Below are 26253 nucleotides of genomic sequence, written 5' to 3'. Positions count from 1 at the left end.
AATACTGCTGTAAGAGACATTGATTTATATGATAGGATCAAACAGAATAGGGATGCTTTGGAGGAAAGAATTTCTTAGGTCATGTTGTTTTTACCTGAGTAAAATTTGATTTAGACATTATGACCCTTACAGGACACCTGGTTATTTTAATTGCTGATATGTGGATGAAGGCTGACATTGGGTTTAGGAAGTATGAAATCTTAGAAAGTCCCTTCTGTTTTGAAAATGCAGCCTGAGTCATGTCTTTTCTTAAACTGAACGAAGTAGCTGTGCATTAAATATGCTGGCACATCTTCTGCTTGAGCAAGTGGACCGAAATGGTGTGAATTGTTAATGCCTTGCTGCTTTGGTTCACGGCTTGTGATTGATCATTTGTAACTATATCTACTCCTTGTTCCATGAAATCAAGTATGGAGTAATGGGTTCATCAGATTTTGGGGTTAAATTGAGAGTGAAGAGGTACTGTGTGTGGAAATAAGAGTTGCCATGTTCAGGGCTGGCCTTGTAACAGCATGGAATCTAAAGGCGATATTCAAAACCACTTCACTCATCATACGCTTACTGATTCTGAATAGGGCCCATTTGCAGGGGACATTTGGTAGTTTTCCAATACGCTTTATGCCTCTTTCTACTTCCACCACCATGCACATCTTTTTTTCATACACCCCCAGTAGCACATTGGTAGAACAGGTCAGCATACACAATTCATTTATTTAAATGACTTGATTTATACAAGTAGAAATAAGCTGGGATTCTATTGTCTGAATCTTGCCTTTCCCCTCAACAAAAGTATGTGCATCTGAAATACAAGAATTTTGTGAACTCAATTTGGCATCTAAATAGTTGATATTTAGTAATGATGTAAAATAACTTAATTGAGTTGGCATACATGCAACTTAAGAGTACTTAGAGAATTACTGAGAATTCACTATACCTAAGTCTATTTTTATGTGGCTTTGGTCTATATCCATACACAAAAATTGAATAGTTGGTGTACTTATGTGAACATCAAAGCTCTGTATATTTTCTTAGAGTGAATTCTCAAAAGTATAATACACAAAACATTAAATACATTTAACATAAACTAGAAATAATGACCTTTAGAAATGTAATTATGTAATTGCTTGCTCTATAACTGAAACTTTAATGGCTTTAGATGATTTTTTTAATTTACATTACTATCCCCAAAAGTTTAACACAAATGTTGGTAAATGAGGCACAAATTAACTTTTGACCCAATAGGAAATGATGTATAATTTAGGAATAAGATCAAGCATATGAAACATTTCCATATGTAAATAACATTTAAAAGTATGCTAATTATAAAATGTCTCAAAATTCTACAGTTACATTCATAATCACTCTAATCTCAAAAATGTAATTAACTTTTTTCTTTTTAAAAAAGTTTTAAAAGCAGGAATCATAATAATAATACTTGGTACATGTCATTTAGAGAAATCTAGGAGCCAATTAATGTGGGTAAAGCAGTTTTGTCCTCTTAAATGTAAATGTTAAGTCAACCTATTACTTACATTTTAAATTTTTATTTAGGATTTATGAAATATTTGCATTTTAAATATGACTGGCTAAAAGATTTTAGTACTTTCAGCAATTACAACAGAAGGTTCCCTTTTGGGATTATTTTCTCCATATTTGTTTCATAAAGCAGAATCTTCTATAATTAACATTTTTTTATAGTTTTTACATTTTACATATATCTACTATTTCTTATTTATTCTTTGCTGAGTTGCATTTTCAGAAAGTTTTCTAAGAAATGGTTTTATAACAGGTAGTAACTATTGGCTATTTGTTTTCATTGGCAATGATGCTTATTTTTTTCTTTTTTTGGACTTTTTAATAACAATTTGATTAAACCACAATGCATGTTCCCAGTGATAAAACTCCTTTAAAATATACAGTGATTTTTTAAATAGTATTTACAAGGTTGTACAGCTCTTGTCACTAATTTCAGGACATTTTCATGGGCACCAAAAGAAATTCCATACCCATCAGCTACATGCCATTACGCCTTCCCAAAGTCTGGGGATTACTAATCTGCTTTCTTCTTTCCAATTATACTTTATATAATATATTTATAACACATTTATAAATTATATTATATTTTTATAATAAATTTTAAAATATTTCTGGGATCATAGATAAGTCATTAGAGTCAGATTTTTTGGTGTTAGAGTTCAAAGACTAAGAATAAGAGATATAAATACCAGAAGATAGACACACTTAAAGAGGAGGAGGAAAGATCAAATCTGGGTTAAAAAATTATATAAGCCTGGCATATACCTATAATCCCAACCACTGGGAGACTGAGGCAGGAGGGTCAGAAGTAAAGGTCAGTCTCAGCAACTTAGCAAGACTCTGCCTCAAAGTAAAAAATAAAAAGTACCAGGGATGCAGCTCAGTGGTAAAACTCCCTTAGGTCCAATCGTCTCATCAGTATACACACAGACACAAATATATACATATGAAATAATGATACAAATTTAGCCCAATGAGTAATGATCATCTCTTTAGAAATATAAAAAAAATCAAGTTTTAAAGACCTCAAAAGGGAATTTCCAACAGATACTAAAGAGTATATGAGTAAGTTAAACTACTTTATAAATTTTAATGTACAACTCCTCATTCTAATAGAAGATGACTTTCTAATTGTAGTAGAAAGTCACCAACTGCCATCAAAAGGCTTTAAAATTTCTTAATACCCTCTGTAGATGAAGAGTAAAAAATATAAATTAGTAATTACTTAGCATATTCTGTTTTTTATCTAAGCAACAAGTACAACCCAAGTTTGATTCATGGAAATCACTGGGACATACTGAGAAGCAAGTCCAAGTAACCCTGAGCCAAGGCAATCACAGAAAGCACAGTCTGTAGACATTTCCTGTGTGGCATCTTCCCATTCCAGAGTGGCTCTTAACTGGTGGCCTTTGTATATGTCAATTATTGTCCTACAGTGGTTAAAGCACTGATAATTACCACCAGCACTGGCACCCCTCTCTTCAGCAAGAGACCTAAATTTTTACATTTCCCAAAACCTGAGAAATAAAGGTAACTGAGGAAAGGACTCAAGGATTGAAGAGAAGCCTACGTGCTTAATAATAAAGAAATTTTGTCTGTACGCTTGACCTTAATTCTCTGAGAAGTTTTAAAGCAAATTGAAAAGTGGTTTTGTGAATCCTCAGAAAAACAAACAGTAATCATTAGGAGCCAAAAATGGGATTATTTGCTATTAGACAAATATTTAATAAACAAAGGGGTAGATTCTTGGGGGCAATTCCTTGTGCAGAGACTGAGAGTCCCAACACTAGCATATAACCATTATTTTTTTCCAATGTGTTGCAGGTCTCAATAGACTGTGGTTATGATCTATTGCCCTTAAGCAAGATAATGACAAATACGTACAGCCCTTTCCAGGTATATCGGTATATCTGCAACAAGGTAGAAGAACATGTAAAATAGGTGTGCAAACCTCCTATCCAAGCCCTCTAAATTCATGATTGCTTACTTTTAACTATTTAAAAGTCAAAGACAAAGGAAGTTATGAGTGAATGTTACTCTGGCTCACAATTTCTTTCCTGAAGAAAGTAATAAACAGAATCAGAAAAAACACACGCACACACACACACACAGCCCTCATATGGAGCCTGAATGTAGACAGCAGGCTTTATTCTTTTGAGTTACCCACCCTTAGCTAAGAAAGCAATGCCATTTCCAGGACCAACAATTGGCAAAACAGCAGTGCTACTAGTCATATGAGGGTTGTGCTAGGCATTTTTAGTGCATAAAAGGAGGGGGAAGCATTTTGACTAGATTATTAGTGCCTGAATTTTTTCACTTTCATCAAAAGGAATCTAATACAATGCTTCCTAAACTAAGGCAATATTCTGATTTTTGTACTACATACTTTACTTTCAATGACTACTCTATATTATTTTTAGCCCTGAGATAAACATGGGAATACAGAGATGATTATATGATTTCCATTCTCATAGAGGTCACAGTCTAGAGAAGAGACAACCATTACACAAAAAACTCTCCAAGAAGTTTTATTAATTTCAGTGTGATGATTACTACATAGAAGAAGCTATGAATGTAATAGGGATACCTATTTGCAATACATACTTTATGTTCAACTTGTCAAGGTGAGAGGGTACCCATAGGTTTGTCTGAATATTTTTCTAGTCGTGTCTGTGAAGATATTTCTGGATGAGATAAACATCTGAATCAATAGACCGAGCAAAGCAAATTTCCCTCCCTACTGTGCGTGGGCCCAATCCAATCAATTGAAGAATAAAAAGTCTTAGTAACTCCAGCTATAACTGCCCATCAGTTATCTCCAGTTTGCCATCTCTAACCACAAAGCTTTGAGAGAGAGAGAAAGAAACAGGTTCTGGTTCTCAAGAGACCCCCTAACAAACACATTGTCCTAGACAAGAAGGGAAAGGGTAACAGGGACAAGACAATGTTGGGAGAATTTTTTAGACATAATATTTAATCTAAGACTTAATAGCTCACAAAGAGAATAAGGTGCAAGAGAATCCAAATAAAGGAAACATTGCATGATGAGGCAATGGAATATGAAAGAGCATTTGAGGAAAAGAAACAAACAACCTTAAGTGTAGAGAGAATGGGGCCAGTAAAACCAAGTAAAGATAGAGAAGTTGGGTAAGGAAGGATGAAATCATGAACGCCCTTCAAGCCATGATAAAGATTTAAACACTGGTTCAATATACAAGTTATGAAAGACATATCAGTTTTGAAAATAGTGTTAGTAGAGTGGTGCAATTAAAAGACTTGTGTTTAAGTTGGAGATAAGTAGATTCATAACTAAATGAACAAACATATTTATAGGGGGATGCTTTAATTTGAAGAATACTTTATTTGGATGCTAAAGATCTCTGTTCCTAATCATGTTCTGGTCAACACTTTTAGAAATAACTTGGGAAAGTTGTTAAATTGATATTCATGCAGAATTTACACTACTAATGACAAAAATGGGAGAAACTATTAATCCCTGGGTTTTTACAGATTAAATATCTGAGAAATCTTAACAAGCTAAACTACTAAATAAAAACCTTAGAAGTAGAAATTTAATAGGAATCTATACAAAATGTTCTAGTCTAACATCTATAAACTTAGCAGTAGAAGAATAGCATAGGGTAAAAGTAGCTTAAAAGCAAATTGTGGTAGCAGCTCAACTCACAACAGCTAAACTATGGAACCAACTTAGGTGCCCTTAAACAGATAAATGGACAAAGAAAACATGGTACACACACACACACACACACACACAAACACACACACAGTGGAATACTACTCGGCCTTAAAGAAGAATGAAATTATGGCATTTGAAGATAAAAGGATGGAGCTGAAGAATATCATGCTAAGAGAAATAAGCCAACCCCAAAAAATGAAAGGCCAAATGTTTTCTCTGATATGTGGATGCTAACTCACAATAAGCACGGGGGAGCTCAGGAAGAATAGTTACTTTAGATTAGATAGAGGGGAGTGAAGGGAAGCAGGGGGTTTAGGGTAGGGGGATAGAATAGTAGAATGAATTGGATATTATTACCATATGTGTATATATGATTACAGGTCCAGTGGGATTCTACATCATGTACAACCAGAAAAATGAGAAATTATACTCCATTTATGTATGATGTATCATAGTGCATTCTACTGTCATGTATAACTAATTAAAACTAATTTAAAAAGCAAATTGTGAGCAAAAACTTGGGTACTTTAATTGACTGCAAATTCAGTAAACATTGTGGTTAACGGTATGATGTATCTAAAAGGAATAGTAACATGGCTGTATGTTACATAATGAGGTAGGGCTGCTTTAGGGTGTCAAAAGAATAATAAAGGTGACAAGGATAATGAGGGGTCAGATAAGCACTTGGAGAGACAAGGATATTTAACCTGAAATATATTAAAATAATAAATATTCAAATATCTGAAAAGCAGTCACAGACTTACATTAATTTCAGGACCATAGTAAACATTTAAAAGAATGAATTTCAGTTAGCTATTATCTAGGGCTTTTGTTCTTTACTGTTATTTTTGTTTGGTACTAGGGGTTGAACCTAGAAGTGTTTTATCACTAAGCTACATCTCCACCCTTTTTTTATTTTTTTGAGACAGGGTCTTGCTAAATTACTGAGGCTTTCCTCGAACATTTGAACCTTGTGCCTCAACCTCACAAGTCACTGGGATTAAATGCATGTGTCACCATGCCTTGTTTTTTTTTCTTCTCACTCCAGTCAGAATGGCAGTTATCAAGAATATAAGCAAAAATAAATGTTGGTGATAATATGGGGGAAAAGGTACATTCATACACTGCTGGTGGGACTGCAAATTGGTGTAATCACTCTGTAAAGCAGAATGGAGATTCCTCAGAAAACTTGGAATAGAACCACCATTTGACCCTGCTATCCCATGCCTTGGTTTATGCCCAAAGGACTTAAAATCAGCATACTAAAGTGATGCAACCAAATCAATGTTTTCAGCAGCTCAATTCACAAGAGCCAAACTATGGAACCAACTAGATGCTCTTCAATAGATGAGGGGAGAAAGAAAATCTGGTATATATACATAACGGAATATTACTCAGCCTTAAAGAAGAATAAAATTATGGCATTTGCAGGTAAATTAATAGAGCTGATAAATGGTTGCAGAATATCATGCTAAATGAAATAAACCAATCCCTAAAAGCCAAAGGCCAAAAGTTTTCTCTGATATGTGGATGCAAATTCACAATAAGGGGTGGGGGCAGGCTAGGGAACAAATGGAAGTACTTTGGATTAGGCAGAGGGGAGTGAAGGGAGGGGAGGGGATGTGGAAGTAGGAAAGATAGTAGATAAATCAGACATTATTACCCTATGTACTTGTATGATTACAAGACTGGTGTGATTCTATATTACATATAACCAGAAGAATGAGAAGTTATACTGCTTTTGTATATGATGTGTTAAAATGCATTCTACTGTCATGTATAACTAATTAGAACAAATAAAATAAAATAGGTTTTTAAAACAAACAAGAACAGAGACTGGATGGAAATTTGTTGGACACAACTTAGAAATACATGAACAAACTGGGATTTTTGTGTTGACCAAAGACCTTTCTAATGCTGAGATCACAAGTAAATCTATCAATGACACTATTTTTAAATAGATATTAAAAAGTTAGCCATAATCTTTGTTTTTATACCGCACTGTACATTAATAAATGAGACACTTGTAATTTTTAAAGTTCTATGGAATATGGCAAAAAGCTAGAGAAGTCAGTAAATCATTAATTAATATCAATGAGAACTATCAAAAATAAGTTAATAGAGGGTTAGTTATGTAGCTCAGTTGTAGAGCGCTTGTCTGACATGTGTGAGGCCCTGAGTTTGATTCTCAGCATCACCAAAAATAAACAAATAAATAATAATAATTAATTGTATATTAATTCAACTAAGAATTTTTAATTTTAATTAATCCATTCATTTAAAAGTGTTTTCACTACTTACTACATTTACTACATTTAAGGCATTATAACAATTTTTATATTATTATTACTATTAGGGCCTTGCATACACTAGGCCCATGCTTGGCCCATGCTCTACCACTCAGCTCTATCCCCATACATTTTTATATTTTATTTTAAGGTAGGGTCTCATTAAGTTGTCCAGGCTGGCCTGGTACTTGCAATCTTCCTGCCTCAGCCTCCTGAGTTGCTGGGATTACAGGAGTATGCCACAATCCCAGGTCTAGGTCCGTGTCTCTGTCTCTGTCTCTGTCTCTCTCTCTCTCCCTCCCTCCCTCCCTCCTTTAAATAAATAATGTTTTGTGTATGCACATGCCTACATATAAATAGGGATTAGAATCCAGGGCTTTCCACATGCTAGGCAAGCATTCCACCACTAAGCCATACATATCACCAGCCCTTAGTATTCATTTTTTTTTGAGGCTATTATATGTATTGTTCCATAGTAGATATTTTGAAATTTTTTAGAAACCTTAAATTAGTATTATGTAAAATAACAATTTCTCTTTAGTTAAAGAGATAAATCCTATGTACGAAACAAATACTACATCATCAATTTTAATAGCATATGATACAAGCAGAATCAAAAGAAGCCATGAAAAGGAGCTATTAGTAAACAAAATGAATTAAGTGGAATTTAAATAATTTTTTATAATTTGGCAAGCTGACATATCAGTTAAACAGCCTATAATGGACTCAGTCAGAGGGCCCAAATAAGCAATGCCTGAATTCCTGCCCCATAGAAATTGAAAAATGATATATTTTTGTTGCTTCAAGATGCTAATTCTTGAGGTAATTTGTTACACAGCTATATATAATTAGTACTGATTTTAGATAAGGGATAATATAGTATATTCCATTGTTACACAAATTTTTTTGCCCCTCCCTGAAGGACAATTATACTTCCTACCTTTTCACCTTGGGCTTAGCTGTGTGGCTTGTGATGTCATACATCCCCATGCTGGTGCATTAAGGAGATAGCACATGACTTGCTTTGATAGATGTGAGTGCAGATGCAATCAACTCTCAATGACATGTAGCATAAGTGAAAAATATACCTTTGATAAGCCATTGAAAGTTGTGTGGAATATGGCAAAAAACTATACTGAGAATTTTGGGGTTAATTGTTATAACAAAATAATAGAGTATAAACCACTGAACGTTGAATAGTTGGAAAATTGATTATTCTAAGGGTCATAAAATAGTATAAGTAAAGGTAAGGAAGTTGGGCACTGCATGAGGCACTTCCCCACCTGAGACATTAAAGGCAGAAATCTAGCTACAACAGAATGTCTATTTTGAGTAGTTGTGAGTTGTAGGTGATTAAACTAAAGGATAGAGCAAGATTACATGATCTTGAATATCAGGATACATAATGTAAAAATTATCCTAAAATGTTGTTTGATCTATAAAATTCTGAGAAAAAAAATAGGGATAGTTTAGGAAAATTTCTCTTTGACAATAAATAGGATTAAGGCTTAGGAGTAGAACTTACCTATTTAATCAGTGAACAAAGATTATGTCAAAATACTTATTAATTATGAATATCTATATTGGTATCTATTGCCACAGTAATGCTACAAAACAAACCACCTTGAAATTCAGTAGCATAAAACAATAGGCATTTTTTTTAGTCATGAGTCTGCACATTAGCTGAATAGTTCTGCTGGTCTTAGCTAAGCTTGCTCACATGTCTTGAAAATCAGCTGGCTGTCAGTTGAACTAGGGTGACCTTGGCTGGGACAACTGGAATGAATCAGTTCTTCAGTTGTCTTTAAAAAAAAAACAATAATTTATGGTGAAATTCACATAACATAAAATCAACGGTTTTAAAGTGAACAACTCTAGCATTTAGTAGACTGAAAATGTGCAACCATCTCTTTGTAGTTCCCAAACATTTCCTTTTTCCAAAAAATAAACCCACAACACACTAAGCAATCACAGTCTCCTCCCCTGGGCAACTGGAAACCATCTGTTTGCATATTGTCTGTAGAGTTAGCTATTCTGGATATTTCATATAGATGGAATCAAACAATATGTTACCTTTTATGTCTGGTTTCTTTCATTGAGTACAATTCTTTCAGAATTCATCATATTGTAGCATTGTCTGACCTTCATTCCTTTTCATGGTTGAGTAACATTCCACCATATGTTTCTACATTAATTTATTTCTATATTAATCTATTCCTGGACAATTGATATCTAGTTTTGGGCTACTGTGTATAGTACTGCTATGAACATGCATGTATATATACTTATTTGAGCACTTGTTTTCAACTTTTTGAATACAAAAAGTGGAATTGCAGGGCCATGTGGTATTTCTGTTTAATTTTGATGAAACTACCAAATTATTTTCCAAAGTAGCTGCACCATTTTACATTCTCACAACCAGTACAAAGGGGTTCCAATTTCCCCACATACTAATCAACACTTGCTATTTTCTCTGTGTGTGTGTGTGTGTGTTTGTGCATGCATGTGCACTTTTTGATAGTCAGCCTTTGTGTGTGTGTGTGTGTGTGTGTAAAGTGGTATTATATTGAAGTGTTAATTTGCATTTCCTTAATGACTAAGGATGTTGAGCATCTTTTCAGGTGCTTGTTGACATTTGTACATCTTCTTTGTATAAATGTTTATTCGGGTCCTTTGCTCATTTTTTAATTAGGTTGTTTTGTGTTTTTGTTGCTGTATATAAATTCTTTATTAATTGTCAATATTAAACCCTTATCAGTTACATGATATTTTCTCCCATTCTGTAAATTATCTCTTTATTTATAATGCTGCTTTATGCACAAACTCTGTTTAATTTGATGAAGTCTGGTTTCTTGCAGGGGAAGAGGAAGCATTCTTTTATTGCTTATGCTTTTGGCATCATGTCTATGAATCCACTGCCAAATTCCAGGTCATAAAGATTCACCCCCACATTTGCTCATAAGATTTTTATGGTTTTAAGCTCTTGTATTTGGATTTTTGACCTATTTTGAGTTCATTTTAGATATGAAACAGGTGTCCAACTTTAGTCTTCTGCTGCGAATATCCATTGTATTACCACCACTGGTTGAAGAAATTATTCTTTACCCAATGAATCATCTTGGCAACTTTGTTGAAAGTCAACTGGCCACAGATTATAGATGTACTGGTTTATTTCTGGACTCTGAATTCTATTGCATTTGTATCTATGCCTGTCTTTAATGCCATAAGTACCATGCTGTTTTAATTATTGTAGTTTTACTTGTAGAAAATTTTAAAGTTAAGGAATGAGAGTCCAATGTAAAGAGTTTGCAAGGTTAAGGCACAGTCCCTTACAATAGTGTCCCAAATTCAGACACTAGTTATATGTTTGGGGATCTCCAGGTCACCCTCATTTCTGGCCAACTGGCTCCAAATTCTAGAATTCTCACTACCATCTCAGATTCAATAACTTAATAAATTATCTCACAAAACTAAGGAAGGTGTTATTCTTATGGGAGCATGTTGGTCAGGAACCCCTAGAAATACATAACAAGTGATTTTGAAGAGTAAATAATAAAATAAGATTGAGACTATGGGGGGGTGCTTAATTGAGTGGCTTTAAACTTTGACAGTGTTTTAATATGAAAGGATATGGAGTCTTGTTTATTTGTTTGCTTGCTTACTCTTTAACCTAAGTGGTATCTAGCAGTTTATTTTGTGTCATGTGGTTTTTTAGTTGTCTTTTTACAGAAGGGACTTTGCATAAACAATAGGGAAGTTGACCTTAAACTTCATAAGTAAAGATATGTAGAATTTGAGCTTGATGGTTCACAAACCTAAATGTAGCAGGGATTATTTCCTAACTGTCATGGCCTTCAGAAAATGACAGTCTAGGATTGGACATGGCTGTGGAGGGCTTAGTACTCCTAGCAGGCCATGCCTGCCTTCCTGGGCTGGCTGCTGCTCTTTTATCAACAGTGAACTTCACCTAAAACTTCAGAGAAGTCTAAGAATGGAGTCAGATCATTTTAGGCACTGGAAAGGTGAAAAATAAGTGCTGCTTTTCTGTTTTAAAAGCAAATCTGTAGGCCAGTACTTGAAACTCTTATGGCAGCTGAGTCTATAAGATAACAATTTGAGTTAAAATAGGGAAATTACTCAAGGCATTAAAATCTAGGACTCAGATTTGCTAAAGGAATCAATAAGAAAGTAAAGTAGTTTAAAAATATGTTTCATTATTATGGACAGAACAGTGTATAAAAAACGAAATAAAACAAACAGACACAACTGGAGGAGAAAAGAGATCACCTTAGAATAATGGTAAACATTTGATCCAAGCACACATGTTTGACAGACATGAAAAGAGAAAAAGATCCCAAAGGCCAAGCACAGGAAACACATTCAAGTGTAGCTACTCTTAAAGAGGTTATTATAAACAGGGAAATAATTTGTTATAAAATCAAAACGGTAACTGGGGCTCAGTGATATTTAACAGAGAAATAAAGATAAGATCTAGAAGAACAGACTTAGAACAATCCTCCAGAGAAGTGGACTCCTGAACACTGCAAAGAGGTAGTATTTATGCTATGGATAAATTTATAGTAAGGCCAACTAGGGAATCTCTTTGGAGAACAGGATAAATAGTGCACACCAAAACTGGACAAATTAAAGAGGAAGATTAGTATAAAATACTAAAAAAAAAACAACTATTGGGTGAAATCTAAAAATTAATGGCCTTTAGATTAAGGGAATCCAAAGGCAAGATGAATTACATTACAGGGAACTGAACAGAATAATAACAAATCAAGGATCTAAAATCTAAATTAGATGTTAGATTGTAGGAGAATATATTCTTGGTAGGATTACTTAACTCGGGGATTAAAAATGAATAAGATTGACTTAAACAAAAGATGTTATGGACAAACTGAGAACTTATGGATTTCTGTATCTCACTATAAGATACTCTGCAAGAAAAATACTAGAAAAATACAAGAACAGATCAGAAAGCAAAGTCAAATGAAAGAAGTACTCAACTACAGCAAATAATGCTACCTGTAAGCTTATTGCAGAAGTTAACTTTTCTGAAAGAAACAGCTTTATCAAAAAGATAACCCAAAATATTGAAGAAAAAGAGGTATCAGACAAATGTTAACTAAAGAGCAGAAGCATTCAAATGCTAGGGAAAGACCATGTCTTCACGAGGAAACAGCAGTGATGGTGGTCTTCACAGAGGCCCTAAGAACATGAGCCTCAAACATAAATAGCTGCTTCAGTTCAAAAGCTACCAAAAAATATTCTCCAAGTGGAAATGAGAGGGAAGCTGTGCCTATGAAGTAAGTTTCTTGGGCTTAAACAATTCCATAGGGAGAGGCCTTGATAGTTGCCATGAGGACCCACAGATGAAAATGACACCCTTAAAAAGAGGTGGATGCTATACTACCAGACAGGAAACCACCCTTAATTCAGCATGGGTCTAGAAGCTGTGACTGAGAAGGAAAAGAATATTAAGACACCTGGGATACTTTACAAAGGGAAAGAACCATGCCTCACATAAGTCTTTATGACTAGAGCTACCAATGTAAACTTCCATTTTTTAAATTTGTTCCTATTAGTTATTCATGACAGTAGAATGTATTTTGACATATTATACATATATGGAGTATAACTTTCCATTCTTCTGGTTGTACATGATGTGGAAATATATTGGTTGTGTATTCACATAGGCATAAAGGAAAGTAATGTCTGATTCATTCTACTATCTTTCTTATTCCCATTCTCCCACCCTCCCCCTTCCTTCTCTTTCCTCTAATCCAAACTACTTCCTTCCCTTTCCTCTAATCCAAACTACTTCTATTCTTCCCTACCCACCCCCTTATTGTGAATTAGCATCAACATATCAGAGAAAACATTCGGCCTTTGTTTTTTTGGAATCAGCTTATATCACTTTACTCTCCAGTTTCATCCGTTTACTGGTAAATGCCATAGTTCATTCTTCTTTATGGCTGAGTAATAATTCCAATGTGTATATACACTACATTTTCTTTATCCATTCATCTTTTGAAGGGCACCTAGGCTGATTCCATAATTTAGCTAGTGTGAATTGAGCTGCTATAAACATTAATATGGCTGTGTCACTGTGGTGTGCTGATTTTAAGTCTTTGGGTATAAACTGAGAAATAGCATAACTGGGTCAAATGGTGGTTCCATTCTAACAAACTTCCAAATATTGCAAGAATAAAACACTGCAAAAAATAGCAAAAAAAAAAAAATAATTAAAAACACTCTCAGTCCTCTCAGTGAGAATAACATAGCTAGTTTTATATAATGCTTATCAAATGTCAGACACTGGTTTTAAAGACTTTACATGTAATTCACTTAATCCTTGCAACAATATATAAAGGTAAATAATATAATCCTTGTTTTATAGATAAGGAAACTGATTCTCAAAGAAGCTAAATAACCTATCCTAAGTCATCATAACAAGTGGCATAACTGAAATTTGAACTCTGATTCCAAAATCAGAGCACTTAGCCAACATTTAATGCAGCCTCTTTGAAACAAGATAATGTGAACTGGTCAATTTTTGCCTCAAGATATTATAAATACATGCTGCCGTAATTAATGCATTAGAGATTTCCTTCCAACAAGTTATGCCAGAGGTCACAGACTTTGATCAACAGCACAGACTGGATGACATCTTGGAAATACTGACAAGAAGTATGTTTTCTCTTTTCTACCCTCCTTCTCATAGTTTGTGCTATGTTATTTGCCAAACGTAAGGTCATTATTTTGTGTGAAATGGCCACATTTGCTTCTATTCACTTCTGTCTGAATGTTCTGTGAGTGGTGTTGATGTTGCAATAATTGTTTATTTATTTGGACATAAGGCCCATGAAAAAGTTGTGTAGACCTAATTCAACTTTTGAGGTCCTGTGAGATGACACCCACTCCAGGAGCCCAGACAGCCACAGCTGGAGGAATTCCAGCTCAAATCAAGCATCCAGAAGCCATCTGGCTGACACTGAGAAAAATAAACATTAAGAAGGACTTCAAATTCTTTGCACTTTAACTTGAGGTGTTTGAACTTTTATTAGATTTTAACTCATAAAGGTAAGATTATGGGATATTGGATTTACTTCTGTATAAATACTTTATAAATACTGTGTAAATACTTAAATACTTCAGATTTTAATTTCCTTGGGATTTTAACCTTTGAATTTTAATTTCTCTACAAAAGTTGACAATGGGCATGAGTTAACATTTAAATTCAGGTTATCACTATTTTATTGGAATGTTATAAATGAAACATGCTACTCCTGTAATTTAATTTTATTGCAGAATCTCTAAAGAACTTATCAGAAAACTTATAGCTATTTTTAGATAGAGTTGTTAGACATAATTTGGAGTGGAAAATTAAATGGAAAGTGAACATTCAGGGCAACAAATAATGGCCTTGGAGCTGATTTAATTCATGTACCATTCTAACTCATTTCAGAATCACTGGGGTAAACTTTACACTACCTTCTATGATCTAGAAGGATCCACAAAAGAGCAGGATTATTGGAATGGAAGACTCATAAGGGTCCTAAGAGACCCCAAGAGTAAGAGTGACTCAACTGGTTCTCCCCAGTAAAATAGCCAAGGAAATTAAGAGATCAAGTTGGGAAATATTAGGAAGAATAGGAGTGTTATTAAACAACAACTACAAAAATGCAACACTAGTCTCTACATTAGTTTTGCCACTATTAAAATCTTCTATAACATCAAATAGCTTTGTATGATTAGTAAACAGGGGAATGATGGCAGAATGATATGGAAGTTTGGCAAATATATGTTTTTTTTTTCCTAAGCAAACAAAGCTAAAAAGAGTAGCAGTATATTTTTATTTTTTAGCTTGATGGCTGCACTGGAGTTCCCAGCTCAGAGAGATCCACCCCTGGCCTTACATGACTATCTGTGGGAGTTTCACTTCCTTCTGTGCCTTTCTTCAAAGAAGCCCCACTGGCCCCAACCTCCATTTCACTTTCATCTGTATTGTCTCACTCTGCACTGTTTTTGTGCAGCACTAATTTCCTCTGAAGCAGCATTCTGAGATGCCTGCCCAGGCTGTTTACATTATCTCTTAAGTTAATAATTATTCTTTTAGTTACTGTTCTGGTTTTAAAGGTGCATAGAATTTGAATAGTCTTCCCAGCCCCATTTCTCCCATACCTCTGTTATTTGGTGGGGGTGGTGGGGGTGTGACTTTGAGGATACATTATTAGCACACACATTATGTACTAGCATGTTGGCTATAGGAATCTGATATCTACACAATAGCTGATTCCTTTCTATACTTGAAAGGACAGATATATACAGGAATCATGACAAAAGAACTTTCTCACATGTTACAATATAAATTGCTTTGCTAAAATCATGTAGGGTTTAGAAATCTAAATACATAAGCAATTTGCAAATCCTGTGGATTATTTTAAGGTTTTACTAGACTTGAAAAAGTAAAAGAAATTTAATATTGAGGAAAAAATGTGCTCATTTCTCATAGCATAGGAGGAAAAATTGTAAGTGTACCTAATTCCCAAAAAGAAGGAACAGAAGAAAAAAATTTACTTTTATTTTTTATATCTGTTGCTTTTAGTTCTTAGTACAATTATACTTCTAATTTGTGCTCACAAATTTAAAATAATTGGTTTGACCTTAATGTTAGACATTATTAAATGACTTTTTTTCAGTTCTGATATGAGGCAAGCAAAAAACCCAAGTTATATATTAAATCAAAAAAAGTATCGGTATTTATTTATTTAATTAATTAATTTAAAAGATAACTCATCTAACATTTTACCTTTCCTAAGTTAAGTTCAGAAGACCATAAAAGTTTACAGACTCCAATAATTTGTTGAAAAAAATCATAATAACAAACAAAAAAAAGAAATTTAAAACCTAATATTAAGTGACGAGCGTGGTACAGACTGGAAGTTCCTCCAATAGGATTAGCTTCTTTAAGTATTTTAAGTCCAGTGAACTTGTAATACTTCCACGTGTTAGTAACTGCATAGGCTAATTTCAACTGGCATAAGCTTTTATAAGTATGCAAAAACACAGGGCAAGGCATGCATTAAAATGTGATAATAGCACACTTCTGGGATATGTGAAGCATGAGACATGAATCTGAATGCCTCTGGCACCTATGAAGTATCATGCCTCAGAATTGGTGCTTTTCTGTTTTGATAAGTAATTCTGTGATACCATTTAGAAGGGGGAAAGCCAGCTTTATAAATATAAATCTTTAATCTTAACCAAGATTATATAGTTAAATTCTAGCAGTTTATTCAAATACAATTTTTAAATTCCAGGTATTCTGGAAATAATTTAAAACCAGACAGGGTTTTAAGAAAATGTATTGGTTATTTTTTATCAATGTAAGTATAGGAGTAAATATTATTAATCTTACAAAAAAGTTAGCCAGAATGATGGAAGAAGAAACATGAAGGAATTAAAAAATCAATTTTGGTAATATTCTTACCACTCCAAAAAAATGAACATAAGGAAGGATTCCTTGTGCTACATATGTATTACAGGTACATAACTTTATCTAACATCTTCAGATAAAAATTTTTAATAAAATGAAACTAATTATGATATATAATATAAGAAAAGATGTACATATATTAATATAGCACTATGAATTTCACCTTTTATTTATATCTACAAAGCATTAATTTAAAAAATAATAAATAAATAGAAGGAAGACCAGCAGGCTAGAGGAAGGGGAACAGGAGGAGGAGAGCAGAAAAGGAAGTACTGGGGACTGAAATTGAACAAAATCATATTCCCTGCATTCATGATTCTATCAAAATGAACCTCAACATTACATTTATCTATAATGCACTAATAAAACATTTTTAAATAACTAAAAATATATCTACTTTCTAAGTGCACACACACACACATACATAATCCTTTACTCCAAAAAATGGAAGTTATAAACAATAAGTATCAAAATGTCACAGTTATCATTCAATAAGTATTAATTAAGGGTGACAAATCAAGGGCATAGCCTTACTTTTATATAGCACAAGAGAAAAAACTGGAAACAAATGAAGGTATGTGATACTGGCACATCCCCAAATCAGTATAGCTGACTGGACCTAACCTTACAGTTGAAGACGTGTTATTTAATATTTCAACCCTCCTCAGGCATGGATTTAAAGTTTAGGTGAAGTTATGGGACTATCCTAATAGCACATATAAACTCACAAATGTGGAATTCATGGTATTTTTGGTTTTAGGGAACAAAATCAGTTTCTTTAGAGATACCATAAGTAAATGTCACTTCCTGACAAAGACATACAATGAAAGTGTTTTAAAGCACATTACATAACCTTTAAACAACCTCTAGAAAGTTGACCAAAACATTTTAAAAATCTTAATATAAGCATATTATAGTACAACTTCTCTTTAGAAAGCTGTATCCCATATAATTTGGCTGTCATATTATGAAAATGTAACAATTATTTTGTTTTCTTAGTTGTGACTTAGTAAGGTTAAAATTCTAATGAACATATTTTTTAAAAAATTCAAATTTGTGCCAAGATAAAAGGTTCTTAAAATCTTAGTTCCCCATATATAAGAATACTATATTTGTCCATGTCAAACAGTTTTATTATATCTGTTTTACTTTTAATTGTTTAAAGTAAAACCAAAATTGTATAAATACCTTTCAAAATATTATCATATAGTTTACTAAAATCTTACCTTTGGAAAAATCTTCAATTTTTCTGCCATATATATCATAAAGATATCTTGCGGGTGAGTCTAGATTCATTCTCATTGTGCAAGTATCTAAAACCTATACAGGAAAAAAAATCAATAAATAATGTATTACAGTAATATCTGGTTAAATTGAATATACATTTATAGTTCTTTCTATACTATAAAGCTATTAAAATTATATTGTAAAATAAATTCCAATGATTTATAAAATGCTTCTAATGTATGAAGTTTAAAAATGTGATTAAAATTGTCAGATAATTCTACTTCAAAATACACAAGTATTAATAAGAAAGAAAAAATAGAGAAGGAAGGAATCATGCAAAAAATATTAAAATACAGATTACCATTCAATAAATAGTAAAACTTTAGAACACTAAAAAACTTTATATTATTCTTGATACTTTCCATATTTTCTATATTTCTATATTTTCCATTTACTTTACAGAGAGAATATTTATATTCAAATTAGATTTTAAGGTACTTTCTTTAGCTTTTAAATTCTTTCTAGGAACTTGTTCAAGCATACCATCTAAGCTCACTCTATTCATTCTTTCTCATTTTATGGGTAACTTTTGTTGCACGTAGCTTACAAAACCCTAACTCTGGGTGAACTTTTCCTTCCATTCCCTGTGCACCTTTCAGTCCCTATGAGAAACTTGCTACTGCTTGAGAAAATCACATAACTGAAGACATGAGCATTAATTTTATTCATCATTAACCTCCCTAGTCACTTCTGTTACATTTCTTTTTTTTCTTATTTTTAAATTGATGGACACAATACTTTTATTTTGTTTCTATTTTTATGTGATGCTAAGGATTGAACCCAGTGCCTCAAACATAATAGGCAAGTGCTCTACCACTGAGCCACAACCCTGGCCCTCTGTTATAATTCTCTACCACTTTCTGAAATGAGCATTTCCAAACCATCTTCAATCTGATATCTCTACCTTCCTTAATTCCTTTTTCACTTTCAGCAGCAAAGAGTATGAACAAGAGAAAATTGAAGCTTCATCATCCCGTTATCAAGGCTACAAGCCTACCTACTTATGCATCCATCCTCTCTTTTATCTCTAGTTATATTACAAAGGGTTCCTCACTCCTATCTAATGTCAATATTCTACAGTACTTTAAATTATGTTTGCCCTGGTTTTAAAGTAGTATAAATTATCTATCATTTCTTCTCTCTCAAGTATTTTCAAACACTCCTTAACTAGATTTTTCCAACTGACTCTCAAACATAATCAAGTCTTTCCTATATAAAAATTAAATCCCTCCATCACATCACATTTCCCTCGAGCTACTCTTCCCCTTCACAGTGAAATGTCTTTAAAGAGTTGTTCATGCACACTGTTTCCATTTCCTTTCTTCCCATTCTTTCTCAGAACATTCAAGTCTGGCTTTCTTGCCATCACTTTTCTGAAATAATCTAACAAGATTACCAATGAGTATCAGGTTGATCAATCCAAGGATATTTTCTTAATTCTCAATTCTTTTGAACTTTGAGCAAATGCTCAAATGAACATTTTCTATTTCTTTAAATCATTTCCCTTGAATTCTGAGATAAAAGAATCCACTAATCCTTCTCTTGGTTTTTTCTGTCCTGTTCATAGGTACATGCCCTCCAGGACTAGAATTGCTCAAGTTCTAGACCTTTTTCTTCTTCACTCTACTTTCTCTCTTAAGGTAATCTAAACCGAGCCCCAATGTTTCATCTTCCCTCTATGTACTGACAACTCCCAAATGGATATATACACTCCCAGGGGTTCTTCTAACTCCTGGTTATGTAATACATACCCAATATTTCCACTTCAACAGATTAAAGATACTTCAATGTGAATAGGTACAATATTCAGTTCCTGTTTCATCTCCTCCTGGCTACTCTTCTAGCATTCTGTGTCTTAGGAAAAGGAACCTCTCTTCATCAAAATGAACAAACCAGAAACTTCAAAATTGTCATTAATACCCTTAACACTTCATTGTCAGAGCCTGCTTATTTTGTCTTACCAATCCATACACTTTTCTCAATCTCCACTACTATATCCTGTTCCAAGCCATTACCACCTATAGGTAGAACTCCTACAGTAAGCTAATAGTCTCCCTACCTCTGTTCTTGCCCATTCAACTTGTTCTCCACCAAGCACTAAAGTCACCTATTCAAAATTATAAATCTGGTTACACTCCATAACACTCCTAAGTAAAACTCATTACAGGATTTCTCAGTGCTCTCAGAGAAAAAGGCAGAAAAAAATCTGTGACCTTTCTTACAAAGCCACTCTTTCCTTCATTTATCAACCTCTCAATCCCTGGAATTCATCCTATCCACTCTTGCCATGGAGCCTTTCTGTTTGCTGTGTTCTCTGTTTGAAATGTTTCTCTAGCTTCACTATCCCCCACGTGTTCCCACATAAGTCCTGTTTATCTTTTCTCAGAAGGCTTTCCTAGGCCACCTATTCCATGTTTAGTAATGTAATCATTTTACCACTGTCCCACAACTAGAATGAAAACAGCTTTGCTCACCGGTAAATCCAAGTACTGGTAGATGTCAATAGTCATAAAAATATTTTATGTTAATGAAAAAACAAAGGTCAATACATATTATTTCTAATATATGATCTCATTTCATAATTAATGTCCTACTTTGATTCTAGTAAAATAATAAAATGTATGAACAATTTTACAAGATTATCCTAAAATTAAACAATGCATAATTTCAGAAGACTTTTTTTTTTCAAAAAGATCTAATATTTTTAGTACCAGAACACTGACCTTAAATTATTTTTAGGAAATAAAATAAGAAAACCTTTTCATATTTATATCAATATTGCTGGTTGTCTACCAGATATGCTATACCTCATTCCTGTTATACAGTACTGATTTTTTTAAGGGCTATCCTTCCTGCTTTTGACTCAAGGAAGATTACAGTTATCTTGTTAGTGAATGGCTTGGGGATGGATACATAATCCAGTTTGGTCAATGAGACACCATTAGGGGCTTCTGGGAAAAGCTTCTTCATTCATATGAAAGAGATGGTCCAGCTGTGGAGTAGCAATCTTTTACCAATATATGAAAAATGCAAAATTCAGAGAACACAGCTAGAATCCTATCACTGTACTTGAAGATGCCCTACTTCTGAATTTCTTGGTTGCTTTTCCCTTAGCCATTTGAATCAGAATATTCTTTCATTTGAGTTAAAGTCATACTGATAGGAAAAAAAATATGTTGGCCTATGTTGCTCAAATGATGCAAACTGATTTAGCTAATTCATTGAGTATTGTGCAGCAAATAGATTACTACATTTACCATATAAACCTAAAGAAGGAAATATTTAATTAGGAACTGAGGGAAGAAATTTAGAATAAATTTGGCAAGGTGAAAATGAATGAATAATTATGAAATTCATTCTTTTACTAAAAATATTTCACCTTTTGCAATTAGTTGTACTTGTTTAGTGGAACAGAACTACAACATATCATGAATATTTTGAGAAAGAAAATCTATTTATTTTTTTCCCAAATGAAAGATGGTCAAATAGGCTTGAATTTTTCAAGAACTAAAATTCATTAGATAACCCAAATCTCTGCTGAGGCCAACATTTTATAACTTAGAGTTAGAATTATTTATCCTTATTTTAACCTAAAGATACCAAGAGATTGGGTTGAATCTGTACCTACCTTATTAAGTGGCTTATAGGTACTTTTCTGAATAAATCTTGGAGATAAATTTGCTGGCTTTTTGTCTTATTCTCAGAAAGGTAGGTGATAGAATAAATAATCTAGTTATTTGTTCTTACTAGTAATGAACATGACTGACACTTATAAAAGCAATTATTTCTTGTAAATTTGTCTTCTGTTATATTCTGGTATTTTACATTATAAAGTAAATGAAAAGTATATAAATGGAGGTTTTCTAAGCAATCTATTAATGCATAATTCTTGGAATACTTTACCTTAATTGATCTCTTCTTAAGGATAATTGTCCAGATTACACTTCTAATTATATTGCTATTTTTGTTAGATTTTAAATATCTACTCTATTGGTGTTTAGTTGATAGGAAATAAACTGTACCTATTTTAAGTGTGAAGTGTGATGCATGTAGAAAAATATTTGTCCCTGTGTAACAACCACTACCATCAAGATATAGAATACTGCCATACCCTTCAAATTCCTCAGGCTCCTTTCCAATCAGAACTTAATAACTGGTCCCAGGCCACCAATAGTCTCTTTCCTATACTAGAGAATAGTTTTATCTATTCAACAATTTCATAGTATTTAATATTTTGTAAATGGCTCCTTCGTTTTCTACATATTTATTCCTTTTTATTGTTGAAGAGCATTCCTTGGCATGGATATATCATAATTTTTATTCACCAGTTGATATAGTTTTGGATTATTTCTAGTTTGGGCTATTAAAAATAAAGCTACTATGAACATTCACTTAGAAATGTTTGTGTTGATATGTTATTTCTCTTGCTATATGTCTAGAAATTGGACTACTACATTGTTTGGTAAGTATATATTTAACTTAATTGGAAACGAAACTATTAAGTTTTGCAAAGTGTCTGTATCATTTTTAATTCTCATCAGCCAAATGAGATTTCCCATTTCATCAACACATGGTATTGTCAAGTCTTTTTAATTTTAGCGATTCTAATGTTTGTGTAGTGGTAACCCATTGTGAATTGCTGAGAGCCATAGCCAAGTAGGAATGACACATGGCATTTTTGGCTGAAAGGTAATGCCAGCAAGCCATTGAGGTGATAATGATTATGTTAATATGTGCATTCAATTGGAGTTTAGACCCCTGCTGTCCCCCTCTGCCTGCCACTTTGGAGCTCTCACGGGACTCCTGGAGAGTTCCCATTGGTTGGGGAAGTGTGGTAGGAGGGAATTCCGGAGGAGGGATTTCCTATTGGTGTACTGTGTCCCGGGAGAAGGCCGTGTGCGTGGCATTCGCAGGAGTTTTGGAAATAAAGTTTGTTCCTGCTTGACTGGCTCGTGATTTTGTGCCCAGCCAGGCTGCGGCAGTGAATTTAATGTGCATTTCTTTAATGACTAATAGTATTGAGCATGTTTTCATGTGCATATGGCTGATTTCTGTCTTCTCTAGTAAAGTGTCCTATTCAAATTTTTTGACTATTTTTATTGAGTTGATTGTTTTCTTACAATTTGGTTATCAGAGATCTTTATATATGATATTTGTCAGACAAATGTTTTCTGAGTATTTTCTCATAGTCTGTGGCTTAACTTTTTATTTTGTCTTTTGAAGAAGTTTTTCAAGTTATATTAAGTATATTTAATAATTTTCTGTTCACATTTTTTATTTAGTATCTAAGAAATTTTTGCTTACACAAGGTTGCAAAGATTTTCTCTATTTTCTATGAGAACTATTATAATTTTAATTTTTATGATCAGATTTATAATCAATTTAAAATTAATTTTTATGAATAATTTTAGGTAATTTCTTGTCACACAAATAGTTGATTCAGCAACATTTGTCAAAAACACTATGTTTTCCACATTAAGTCACCATATCAAAAATGATTTGCCCACATATATATAAACCTATTGCTTGTCTCTACTTTGTTTCTTTTCTCTTTGTGAGTATTCTTACTTCAATACCATTCATCTTAATTATTATGGTATTATTATAATAAGTATTGAAAACAGGTAGTATAAATTGGAATACTAATCAGCCTTAAGAAAGAAAGACATAACATTTGTAATGACATGGATAACACAAAGGGCATTATGTTAAGTAAAATGAGCCAGGCACAGACAGACAAATATTGTATTACATCACTTACATATGAAATCTAAAAGCCAAACTTAATAGAAGCAAAGAGTAGAAAGGTGGTTACCAGAAACTGAGGATGAGTGGTACAGAATAATTGGGGAAATGTTAACCAAAGAACACAAAATTTCAGTTAGAAAGAATAAGTTAGAGAGCTGTTGAATATCATGGTGACTATAGTTAATACAATGTATGTATACTTGAAAATTGCTACAAGTAGATTTTAAGGCTCTCAAAACACACACACACACACACACACACAAGTATGTGAAGTAATTACATATGTTAATTAGCTTGATTTAGCCATCCCACAGTGTATTCATGTTTCAAAACATCTTGTTGTAAAGATGACAGGAAGAAAGCAGTATGGAACTAGGCAGCAAATCTAAACTGCTTCACAGTCCAGAAATGAGTAGTAAGAAAACAATTGATCAAAGAAATGGGTAACAGAGGGAATGCACTAAGACACAATATTGGACAGTCAGAGATTTGGAGAGACTTGAAAATTCTCAAAACAGAAATGGAAAATAGTAAAGAATTTTTTAAATTATTTATTTATTTATTTTTATTTATATTTATATTAGACAGCAGAATGCATTACAATTCTTATTACACATATAGAGCACAATTTTTCATATCTATGGTTCTATACAAAGTATATTCACACCAATTTGTGTCTTCATACATGTACTTTGGATAGTAATGATCATCACATTCCACCATCATTTATAATCCCATGCCCCCTCCTTTCCCCTCCAACCCTCTGTCCTATCTAGAGTTCATCTGTTGCTCCCATGCTCCCTCTCCCTACCCCACTATGAATCAGTCTCCATATATCAGAGAAAACATTCAGCATTTGGTTTTTTGGGTGTGGGTAACTTCACTTAGCATTATCTTCTCTAACTCCATCCATTTACCTGCAAATGCCATGATTTTGTTCTCTTTTATTGCGGAGTAATATTCCATTGTGTATATATGCCACATTTTTTTATCCATTCATCTACTGAAGGGCATCTAGGTTGGCTCCACAGTTTAGCTATTATAAATTGTGCTGCTATAAATATTGATGTGGCTGTGTCCCTGTAGTATGCTGTTTTTAAGTCCTTTGGGTATAGTCCGAGGACAGGGATAGCTGGATCAAATGGTGGTTCCATTCCCAGATTTCCAAGGAATCTCCATACTGCTTTCCATATTGGCTCCACCAATTTGCAGACACCAGCAATGTATGATTGTACCTTTTCCCCCATATCCTTGCCAACACTTATTGTTGTTTGTCTTCATAATAGCTGTCATTCTGACTGGAATGAGATGATATCAGAGTAGTTTTGATTTGCATTTCTCTAATTGCTAGAAAATTTTTTTTTCATGTATTTGTTGATTGATTGCATATCCTCTTCTGAGAAGTGTCTGTTCATGTCCTTGGCCCATTTATTTATTGGTTATTTGGTTTTTTTGGTGCTTAGCTTTTTGAGTTCTTTATATACCCTAGAGATTAGTGCTCTATCTGATGTGTGAGGGGTAAAAATTTGCTCCCAGGATGTAGGCTTTCTGTTCACCTCACAGATTGTTTCTTTTGGTGAAAAGAAACTTTTTAGTTTGAGTCCATCAAATTTATTGATTCTTGATTTTAATTCTTGCACTACAGAAGTCCAGCTTCCCTCCCATCCCCAGCATCCCCCAATGATGGTGAGTGTTGCACATGCACCAGGTTGGGTGAACCTGGATGAAATTCCACTCATTTCATCCAAAATTAAGGTCCAAAAAGAAGTCTCCCCATCTCAAATAGTTCATCAGGTAATAACTTAGAACTGTCTAATATCAATTTTTTATTACATATATATTCTTTTGTATTGATTGGATAGGTTCCCCATATTTGTTATTGCATTCCTTAATCTCAATTTAGGTGTTTATTTTAATGTTTTAAAACATTAATTGGAATTATTCTTTTCTTCTTCTTTCTCATGTTTATACAGTTTCATCGCTTTTTCTTCTTGAATTATCTGTTCTTGACTCTGAGAAACACTATAGGAACTATATAAACGTGGCAATTGAAGAATACAGTTTTGAAAAATGGAACACAGAAGTCAGGGGAGAAATTTTAAGTTAAACACTAGAAATTCATCAAAATGGCAGGAAATAATAAACCTCTCTATAAAAACATCAAACGTAAATGATCTCAAATTTCCAATTAA

General features: G+C 33.3%; 1 protein-coding gene across 6 annotated transcripts in view; it reads right to left on the bottom strand.

The window, feature by feature from the left end:
• Dcdc1 (doublecortin domain containing 1) overlaps window positions 1-26253 on the bottom strand; it is a 486421-nt gene that overhangs the window by 384583 nt on the left and 75585 nt on the right. For 5 of the 6 annotated variants that reach the window (XM_058586488.1, XM_058586487.1, XM_046467509.2 and 2 more), the window contains one exon: window positions 18253-18346. In XM_058586488.1, the coding sequence (XP_058442471.1) occupies window positions 18253-18346 (94 nt within the window). Of the gene's footprint in view, window positions 1-9241; window positions 9324-18252; window positions 18349-26253 lie in introns of those variants that run through there. The other variant, XM_058586491.1, reaches the window with a different exon arrangement.

Source organism: Marmota monax, unplaced genomic scaffold, assembly GCF_021218885.2.
Source record: "Marmota monax isolate L192 unplaced genomic scaffold, Marmota_monax_Labrador192_F-V1.1 WCK01_AAM20220418_F8-fsc00135, whole genome shotgun sequence".
NCBI lineage: Eukaryota > Metazoa > Chordata > Mammalia > Rodentia > Sciuridae > Marmota > Marmota monax.
The sequence above is the reverse complement of the archived record's forward strand: the minus strand, read 5'-3'. Positions and strand labels throughout refer to the sequence as shown.